Source organism: Athene cunicularia (genome assembly GCF_003259725.1).
Source record: "Athene cunicularia isolate RWA chromosome Z unlocalized genomic scaffold, athCun1 chrZ_part1, whole genome shotgun sequence".
Lineage (NCBI taxonomy): Eukaryota > Metazoa > Chordata > Aves > Strigiformes > Strigidae > Athene > Athene cunicularia.
In genome coordinates this window covers 4456206-4466750 of record NW_020799142.1, presented here as the reverse complement: position 1 = coordinate 4466750, position 10545 = coordinate 4456206, and the positions used below count along the sequence as shown (strand labels likewise).

At 39.6% G+C, this 10545-nt stretch overlaps 1 protein-coding gene across 1 annotated transcript in view; it reads right to left on the bottom strand.

Annotated features, from left to right (window-relative positions):
* KCNN2 (potassium calcium-activated channel subfamily N member 2) overlaps positions 1 to 340 on the bottom strand; it is a 70473-nt gene extending 70133 nt beyond the window's left edge. The window contains exon 1 of the mRNA XM_026865761.1: positions 179 to 340. Coding sequence (XP_026721562.1) covers positions 179 to 340 — 162 coding nt within the window. The remainder of the gene's footprint in view (positions 1 to 178) is intronic.
* Positions 341 to 10545: the final 10205 nt, after the last annotated feature.

Below are 10545 nucleotides of genomic sequence, written 5' to 3'. Positions count from 1 at the left end.
GCTGGGAGAGGCCGCGGCCCCCGCGGGCCGCCTGGGGCCGGGTTGCGCGGGGCCCTCCCCGGCACATCTCGGGCGTGTCACAAAGGTGGGGAGGGGGTGAGGCGGCACGACTTGTGTCGGCTGCTCCCTCCGTCAGCCAGGGAAGGGAGAGCCGGGCGCCGGGATGTGAGGCCACCACCCGCGACGCCGCAGGGGGCAGTTTAGGGGACCAGGACCTGCTCCGCGGGTCGGCAGGAGCTTTACCGTGCAACGGGATGGGTGTCACGGAGTAGCTGCGTTCCCCTCCGGCTTCCTGGCGTGCAGCGCCAGTGCAGTCCTTGTATTGGTCGCCTGCTACCATGTTGCGGTTTCCCCTTCCTTTCCCTCCCAAACTCTCACTGAATAATCCAGTCCCGCAGTTCCCTTTGGCAGAGTAATGCCTGCGTCAAGTAAAGTCTCTTTTCTGCATTTATTTTAAGGGAAGACTCTTTAAGGGAAGAATCGTAAATACGGTAAGTAATTTACCTTGTTAGTGCTGTGCCATTCTTGTCACCTAGGTGAAATTGTAAGAGGGGTGTCTTTTGGGGTTTTTTTGTTTTGTTTTATTTTTTTCCCAATCAGGCAGCACTGTCTTTGTGGCTTGAAAAATCAATTACAAGATTTGATAGTATGGAAGGTTTCCTTACATCTTTAAGTTCTCACTAACATTAAAGACAATATTCACCAAGCCTTTCTAGGATAAAAGCCTGTCCTTGTAATTTCTGTGTCTCACACAACATTCAGTTTCCTTTGAAACTCTACACCCTTGAGTGGCTTGCATTTTAGAAATACGAGTGAGGCACTGTCATTAACAAAGTTTTAAAATATGCTCTGCTATAAAATGTCAATGACTTAATTCCTAATCGAGGTTAGGCAAAAGCACATACTGCAAACACACGTTGAAGCCAGCACATACTGCACACATACACAAACAACCCTCACTAATGTAGTAAATATGGTTGTACAATATAGATAATTTTGAGAGTGAATTAAAAAATCTCTGAATATGTTTACATAGCACCCATAAATAGGAGTATATGTGATAAACAGCATGATAATGTCTTGAGGTAATTCACAATTTGTTTAACAACCAAGTTTTAAATAAAAATCCACACACACATTCTTGGATGAATGATAAAGCACTTTCCAAATACATCACTCTTGTGTTTTAAAATGACAGTAAACTGTATTTGTATGCTTTCCATTGCACTCAGTTCCTCTGAGCACCAAAGACCAAGAAAAAAGCCCTACTTATTTTTAAGAATGAACAGGCTGTTTAACACAGCTTCAGATCTTCCATTGTTTGAAAAAACACAGTGCTGTAACGTCTCACTGTTCCTATTTTGCCTGTGTTTTCAAATGCACATGAATCGCATGGATCTTAGAAAATTAAAATCTTAGGGAAACTGAGCTTTTAGCACTCTGTAAATAGTCCTGCACACAGCATGCTATCAAAATACAGGTTTTGTGAACCAGTTAAAAATTAGGTTGGTCGAGCTTATCATCTCGTTTTCTGTTCACACCATGTCCCTAATGTTTTCTTAAAGATACTTTCTCCTTAACAGAAGATAAAGTCCTCAAAACCTAGTTTATCATGAAAGGCTTTTTAAGAAATTTGTAAATCTGCATTGTTTTATTTAGAAGTCACCAAGGCTCTGTCTTGTAATTTCATCTACTCTGGTCATGCAAGGTTTTATTAGAATTGTGAAGAAAAATTGATTTAAAATGTCTTGGTAGACTGAAATAGATCATAGCTATATTCTATATGGGGAAATTATTGCATTTATTTTTCTGTAAAAGTTACAAGTCCCCATGTCAATACGTCTAACTGCTGCTATCCTTTTTATTTGTAGTAACTGCTGTTACTGGCTTTTAGATATTTCATCTACTTGGTTGATTGTTTCATTATGCAAATAAATATTCCCATGTTTAACACAAGAGGTCATACTAATCACACAGCATGTTATAAAACTAATCAGCTAGGGTTTTATTTCAGTTCTGTTGTGAAACCTAGGATATCTCATCACAGTTTCAAGGTCTAAAATGAGAATGGTTGAGAGTTTGCATTTTCACAGCTAAAGGGTTATCACACTGTGACTCCGATTAATGAGCCAGAATAGAAAGATGCTATTTAATCTAAGATTTTCCCTTGTAAAATAATTTTAAAGTTCACTTTTAAAAATTAGTGTATTTGTTTTCAGAAATAAAATATATTCTTCACATGAACTGGAGTGTTATATTTTTTTCTATCACAAATAAATTAGCATGGGCAGCTCAGTACTGCTAAATCATATGAAACTGATAACAGTAAATCCCTATGAAACAAAGATCTGTTTGGGATTGGAGACCTTGTTTTTTTCCTACCTTTTTATTATATACTGGATGGAACTGCTCTTACTGTTTTATCATGGGTCCTGCTGCTGCTTTGCCAAAGAGGCTGATTTTACACATATATGTATGTGTGTGTACCTGCATGTGTGTGCACACCTTTGTGTAAAGAGACAGACAATTCCTGCAGATCTCAATTGATAATGATGATTATTGGAGATGTTTGGGAAACAGATTTATTTTTTTTCTAAACTCACTAATTGCAAGAACAAGATAAATACTGTTCAGCAAAACTACCAATAGCAGGACAGGAAGCTCAACAGAGACAGGAAAAATGAGATTTCTAAGAGAAAAAAACACTACAAATATTTGAAGTGACCGCTAATGGTTAGTAATTTGAAATTCTCACATAACAACATGCAGTGAAGATGCAACACCTACAGGCTACAATAAAAGGTATTAGAAAGCTATTTTTGCTTTTATCCTATTGCTTCTCCTCATGCCAGACTCCTTTTAAAATCACTGACAACTTTGTACTCATAAAAATGTAAAAAAGTATAGAAAGCTAGTAATAGATAGGAAACAACAGGAACAAAACAAACAAAACAAAAACTTAGGGAATTCTGTCCTGTAACAGTAGTTTGAACTCAAAAGCGTCTTCTGCACAAGACCTAGGACTTTCTAGAAAGCACTAAAGGGAGCAGCCTTATCCTGTTCAAAAAAACAAGCAGGTACACATCTTAGTGTATGCACAGAGTGATGCCATTCAGTGTAAGTAGAGTCACATTAATAAAAACAGAGGTAACATCAGCACTAATGGGGTATCGTGAGATCATTCAGGGGTATCCATGCAGCTATACAAATGCTTTGTGAGACAGCACCAAATGACTGCAGTACAGCTGCCAAGACAATGACATGGAAACAAATCATGTGAGCCACATGTGTAAATTACCTTTTGCATACCATCTGGCAGGGTTTTTACCCACCAGATGTCTCTGACATTCACCCCAGCAATTTCTGTTGTCCTGTAGTTATATGCCCTAATGGGAATCCCCTGCCTGCTGGACCTGTGCTTACTTCAAAGACTTTTTGATAATGTTCCACAGTAGTGAGGGAAGGCGAAGAAATACCAAATAATGACTCTATGCAGATAGTACACCTACATATTAGGAGGCATGCTTTACTGTTTCTACTTTTGATTTTATACTGTTCCACTGATCTGCACTTTCTTCTGCTTCTCCACCAATGAAAATGCAGATTCACTCCAGTTCAAAACCTTCATCTATGATTTGGGATGTGTAGGATACAAAAGATAAGGACACTGAATTGACTGATCTAAAACAGTAACCAGTTTTCAAAAGTGGAGATGTTAATTCATGGGGGTGCAGCTTAAGAAATAACTAGAATTGCTGCATGCCTTTCCTCCAGTCAAGGGGCCTTTCTCAAGGGATGGATTTTTTTCAGATTTTTTGCTAACAACACTTTTTATTACAAATAAACATGTTGAAAATATAGGACGGGATCCACAAAACTGCTGGGAAAAGTATTTCTTCCTTTAATACACCTTGCCATCCTTTCTGGACTTTTCATAGTACTTCGAGATCACACAAATTACTTCTTTTTTTGCTACTACTTTTTTCTCATTGTCAAGGGACACTACCACCTACAAGGAATTTCTTAGCTAGCTAATTAATACTATGTTGTTCGGCTGATACAGGGTGCTCAGCAGGTGACAAGTACATTATGTTTAATCTGACTACCTTTTATTCTCACAAATTGGTGCCGTCTTGTAACAACTTTAAGTCAGTACAGTTACTGAAATGATAGCATTACGCAGTATTTCTATTTCAGCCTGTGCAAAAGCACAGAGTGACTTTGAGTTTGTAGGGGTTTATCAAGTGCGAGAGCTTACTTTTAACTTTGCAGCATTCAGTACTTGAAGAACTTTGACCTGTTGAATCCAGTGAGACATTGTTTACATCTAAATATAAGATCATACCTTGCAAAGCTGGTAGTGCACAAACTGAAGATGTTAGGAGTGCTTTTCCTTTCCATGAAGTAAGTAATTTCTGATTCATGCAGCAATTAATTCTAAATAATTAAATTTCATTTGCCAATGTTTGAAATTTTTTTTCCATTGGTATTTTATCATCAGTGTTTCCATTTTACCATCAGAACATAGTTACTCTAGATTTGCACTGGCATTGTTGTATTTGGAAAATTCATTCTAGGTTACTTAGTTATTAGGCTGTAAAATGTGAAAATCGGATTTTGCTTTTATAAGGTGACAAATATGTGGTGTGTGATTGCTTTCAAATCTTAAATGCATTGTAGGTTCTTCCAGTCAATAACTCTCCCAATTCGAAACACATATTAAATGTAAGGTTGCTTCTTTGGTTGCATTTACTGAGGGCTTTTTATTTGTTTCTGCAGTCCTGATACCCTGAAAGGCTCTAAAACTCCCACAGCATGTTCAAATCCTATGTCACAAAAGTCTGCTTATTTGTTGCTGTCATGATCATACCTAAAGCCTTTTGGATCTGTTCATAACACACACAAATGTCAATGTATATTGTGGTCCTGTTTGCAGAAATCATATCTAACAAATCTGGAAAATTTATACACTTGCAGAATGAATGGAAGCAGGGAAAAAAATGAAAGCCAATGTCCAGTTTTATGTTACTTGCAGTCCTGCTTTCTACTCAACATACATTTAATTGTATTTCTGTGGTTGTTTTTCTAATTTATGAGATGTCTGACTTGAGAAACAAATTTGGGACAGAGAAAAGGGGCATCTCATTCCTTCCTTCCTAGCTAGGTCTGTCTGCAGGACCTGTTTTTTGCCACTCCCCTTTCCTTTACATTACCCCTCCTTCTCACCCTTCCCTACTTCAGAGAATGCATAACACTTACTCTTATGGCACCTGACAGCACCTCTGGGTCAGGTGGTGGAAGACAGGGGAGTTCTGCAGCTCAGCTTTTCTCAAAGTAGGAAGTTATTCAAGCGATTTGTGCTTCAAGCTGGCTCTGGCTTGGTAAGCTCAGTGACTGAGCAACTACTTGACATAATATTCCAGAAAGTGCTGGGAAGTTTTATAAATTTTCATTATCTGAAGTATAAGTCTTCTCACTTCTTTCCTTTATATTTCCATACTACTCAACAAAAAATTAACTATATTTTTGAGGAAAGGACTAGGCAGCTTTAACTATCAAAACTAAGTTCAAAGAGAAAGGACTTAAGACTTTTCACAGAGCCCATAAAATCTTATCCCATAAAATCTTACTCAGAAAACATTTCTATAGAATCAAACTTTCTTCCTCCCAGATGGGTAAAAGCCATCTCTGCAACCCAATATATTAGATTAGTAGCAAAGCGACATTTATAAATACGTATAACACTATAGACTGCTTAAAAAGTTAGGATAACCAGACCATTTTTCAAAGGAAAAAAAAAAAATCTGTCTACAACTTCACACATTCAAAATATCTTCTATATTAGAGTAATCTGGTGCAGAAATGATAAATACATGGACAATATAGTTTCTTCACTCCTGAGCAGCATTTTGTATTCTTTTTCTGTTTGGAGGATCAAAACCAAGTTTGAAATTGAAAAGATCTAGCTTTAATTACAAAATCTCTTCTGTAACTATTATAAAGTATGTCCTAGAAGTTCTTTCTCAGACTAATTTTCCTAATATTAAGAATGTATCTGTGTCCAAGCTAGTCTGAATAAAACTAGTTTTTCTGTCTTACAGAAGCCTACCCTCTGGAGAAGAAAGCCAGCCTTAGGGTATGGTAGATTTCTATTTTCCCCTTTGCAATCATTACTGCAGACCTAGCAAGGCACATAGGTAAGAGATCATCCCGTATCGTCTTGGGAAACATCAGTGCAGATGTCAGACAGTGTTGAGAGCAACAAGTCATCAAATTGTCACATACTACTCAGTAATGTAATTTCCTTTTAAGGAGAGAATTCCGGTATTCACCTAGCCATGTTCTCTAAAGGGTGGAGATGCAACAGGCTCCTGCACTCTCACACACCTTGTTTCTAGATACCTGATCCCCACGGCAGAGTTTAAGCATGTGGATTAGAGAGGTTAGCAACCCCGTGTACAGAACTTGAGCTAGTCAGGAGTATGACCTGAGTATAGGGATGTGACCTCAAGACCAACCCTTAACCAGGAATTCTCCTATTGAGGTAATGCTTTCCTGATGGGGTAGGAGCCCAAGCATTTTATTTGAAACACCATCAGCTGTTGTGTTCTTTTAAAGATAAGCTAGATGGGTCTGGGTGTTTCTTCTCCACGTAAACACAGTAGGGAGGAAAAAGTGATTTTCCTTTCTGCCAGCCTCAGTGGACTCAAACACATAATCCATCTCAAAGAGCAGGTCCTAAAAATCAAGCTGTATTGTAGCTGAGGGAAGGAACAACTGATCTCTCCCCTTACACTTATCTACCCATGAAATGAGATGATTCATTGGGTCAGACAGAATGACAGTAAAGAAGACACATGGATCTAGCCAAAAAACTTTCTTCAGAGTAGGAACAGGAATAGCCCCCTAGGAGCTAGGACACACCCTTTCACAGATGCCTCTCCAAAGGCACAAATACCCAACAAACCCTCACAATATCTACCACTGTCGTCTTTGGAGAAGCCACAGGAACCAGCTGGACATCTCTGGGCTTTCTTCTGTTCAGGCTTCTATGACTGCTGCAACGCAGTAACAGACTTTGAATGCTCAAGGGAGCACAGAATCCCAGAATTGTCTAGGTTGGAAAGGACCTTGAAGATCATCCAGTCCAACCATTGACCTAACACTGACAGTTCCCAACTACACCATATCCCTCAGTGCTATGTCAACCTGACTCTTAAACACCTCCAGGGATGGGGACTCCACCACCTCCCTGGGCAGCCCATTCCAACTCCCAACAAACCCTTCTGGAAAGAAATGCTGCCTAATATCCAGTCTAAACCTTCCCTGGTGCAGCTTGAGGCCATTCCATCTTGTCCTATCGCTTGTTACTTGGTTAAAGAGACTCATCCCCAGCTCTCTGCAACCTCCTTTCAGGGAGCTGTAGAGGGCGATGAGGTCTCCCCTCAGCCTCCTCTGCTCCAGACTAAACACCCCCAGTTCCCTCAGCCGCTCCCGCTCCCCGTACGACCTGTGCTCCAGACCCTGCACCAGCTTCGTTACCCTTCTCTGGACACGCTTGAGTAACTCTATGTCCTTTTTGTAGTGAGGGGCCCAAAACTGAACACAGGAATCGAGGTGTGGCCTCAGCAGTGCCGAGTACAGGGGTCAGATCCCTTCCCTGTCCCTGCTGGCCACGCTATTGCTGACACAATCCAGGATGCCATTGGCCTTCTTGGCCCCCTGGGCACACTGCTGGCTCCTGTTCATTGGGCTGTCAATCAACACCCCCAGGTCCCTCTCTGACTGGCAGCTCTCCAGCCACTCCTCCCCAAGCCTGTAGCGCTGCTGGGGGTTGTTGTGGCCCAAGGGCAGCCCCCGGCATTTGGCCTTATGGAAACTCCTGCAGTTGGCCTCAGCCCATGGCTCCAGCCTGTCCAGGTCTCTCTGCAGAGCCTCCCTACCCTCGTGCAGATCAACACTCCCACCCAACTTGGGGTCATCTGCAAACTGACTGAGGGTGCACTCGATCCCCTCGTCTAGATCATCAGTAAAGATGTTAAACAGGAGTGGCCCCAAAACCGAGCCCTGGGGGCACCACTCATCACTGGCTGCCAACTGGATTTAACTCCGTTCAGCACAACTCTTTGGGCTCGGCCATCCAGACAGCTTTTTACCCAGCAAAGCATGCAATCATCCAAGCCTTGAGCAGCCAGTTTTGCCAGAAGAATTTGATCCCATATCTTAAAACTACTTTCAGAACTGACCCAAGGTCCTTGAGGCTCAAATAACCTTTGCTAGAAATTTCTAACAGTCTTTTAAGTGTTTATTCTGGTGTTCAAGTTTTGTTTATACTTTACAATACCCCAAACTGTGGTCACTGTTAGTCTTGTATATGAAAGTCAGAATTTCATCTCTCCTGTTAAATATGTAGGTATAGGAGGATTCACTACAAGTTAATGTCATCATATTAATTTGTCATTCAGTTAACATGCAGTTCTCAGTTTGGATAAGTTTTCGTCCTGCTGCCCTTCCCATGCACATGCGACATAACTGACAGAACTGTCATTCCAAGAGGTGAAGCTGCAATGTGACTGCAAGTTTAAAGCCATTTTAAGTGTCTGAATGTGCTCTTTACTAACTCTGGAGAGTCAGTTCTGCTTTGGCAATTTCGTTTTCAACTTCACAAAACTTTTTTTATGATTTATGCTTTACAAATATGTTTTGAATAACAGGGAAAAAAAAATATGTTAAATAGCCATAATTTAATTTACAGCATGTGAAATGTGGCATTAATGAAAAAAAACCACCACATTGTAAAAGGTTTGGCTATGTTTATTCACAAAAACTTTGCTCTGATCTACCAGAAATTTACTATTTAATTTCCTGAAGAAAATTTACCAGTTCAGTACTCAATGGTAAGTAAAAGGAAATACAACCGTCCCTCTGAAATATTGCAATCTTCTAGACCTAGTGGCCAGTTTTACAGAATTTAGGAGTTCAGTTCTATTTGGTTTGGGGGTTTGTTTGGTTGTTTTTTGTTGTGCTTGTTGTTGTTGTTGTTGTTGTTTGTTGTTTTTTGTTTGTTTGTTTTTAACTGCCATGAATCTGAACGGAATATCTAATTTATTATTCAATGGCATGACTTTGCAGAAAGTACACTCCAGGTTGTATTTGCTTGTACGCAGTGCTACCATGCAAACAAAAGCAGTATCTACAGAGGCAGGTAAGATTGCAGAACTATGTGCTGTGGCAATTCCATAAAGCCTAGAGGTAGTTATGATGAGGAATAAAAAGAACCTACTGCTAAATACATTTTCAATGCAAATTAGAATGACCTGTCACATTTTCACACATTTAGTTGAAACTGCAATTCCATCAAAGCTGGACAAATATGACATTTTCCACAATAAAAGTTCCTGTTTCCAAGCTGTTATATGACAAAAGTAAATAATCTTAAATTTTGTTGGTAAAAATAAATCAATAATGCCCATATCTGCTTTTTCAAATAATCAGCTATCATGCAGTCATCCCAGTTCACACCCTTTTCATGCTCCCTTATGTGCATTAGGGGATTAGAACAGAAGTTTTTATATTTCTCTTTCTGAGGCTGTTACATTTAACCTTAAATTTAAAAAAGTCACAGAATGCAGTCATGCATTTGAAGTCTGGCAGCTAAGACTTGAAGGTGAACACTATAATTTCTCCTCTTGCACCAGTGAAGAGCTACTTATCAAATACAGAAAAATACTAAAAGGGTGGCACAAGAATGTCTCTGCTTAGAACACCTTGTGCTGTCCTGTGGGGCTGGATCCCCCAGACAAAGCCAGAAGACGATAGAAAGTTTGCAACATCCTGGGTAACTTGGTCTAACAATAGGACTACTGAATAAGAAAGAGAATAATGTCACCTACTATGAAATTATGTGTGCATCTGTATTCCTTTTATTGCAACAACTAAATCTTTTTTTGGTTTGTTTTGTTTTGTAATTACATTGTACTACATGTTTAGAGTTTCTGAGTTTGTCAGGGGTGAAAAATAATTCCTAGATCTGGTTTGATGTGAACCAAGGCTTTCTAACTACCTTGCTGAAAAATAAGTTATTCACAGTTTTACTTCTTCTAACTTTGTTCAACTCTGTTTCAAGTGTAATGCTTCCATTTCTACAGGCAAGTATTTACACAGACCAGATGTGTGTGCCAGCTAATGTTTGCTCATTCTACCAAAGTATCTATTTGCAGATGTAAACGTAGATTTTGTGGACATAGTCTGAATGTTTGCTTTTGAAAACTCTTCTAGAAGACAGTAGCAGATCTAATTGCAGAATCTAGGTCAGGATGATAAATCTACAGCAACTGAAATACAGGAAGCATATAATCATAGGTGTCATTTTCTAATGAAATGTAATAGTTTACATTTTCAGAAAGGTGGCTGCTATATAGTAGGCACAAACTCTGCCAATATGCAGCTATGCGTGTACCTGTATAACTTCAGGGCTACAAGCAGACTTGAAAGTTAGGTGCTAGAGCACTGGAAATGGATGAACAGTTACCACACTGGAGGATA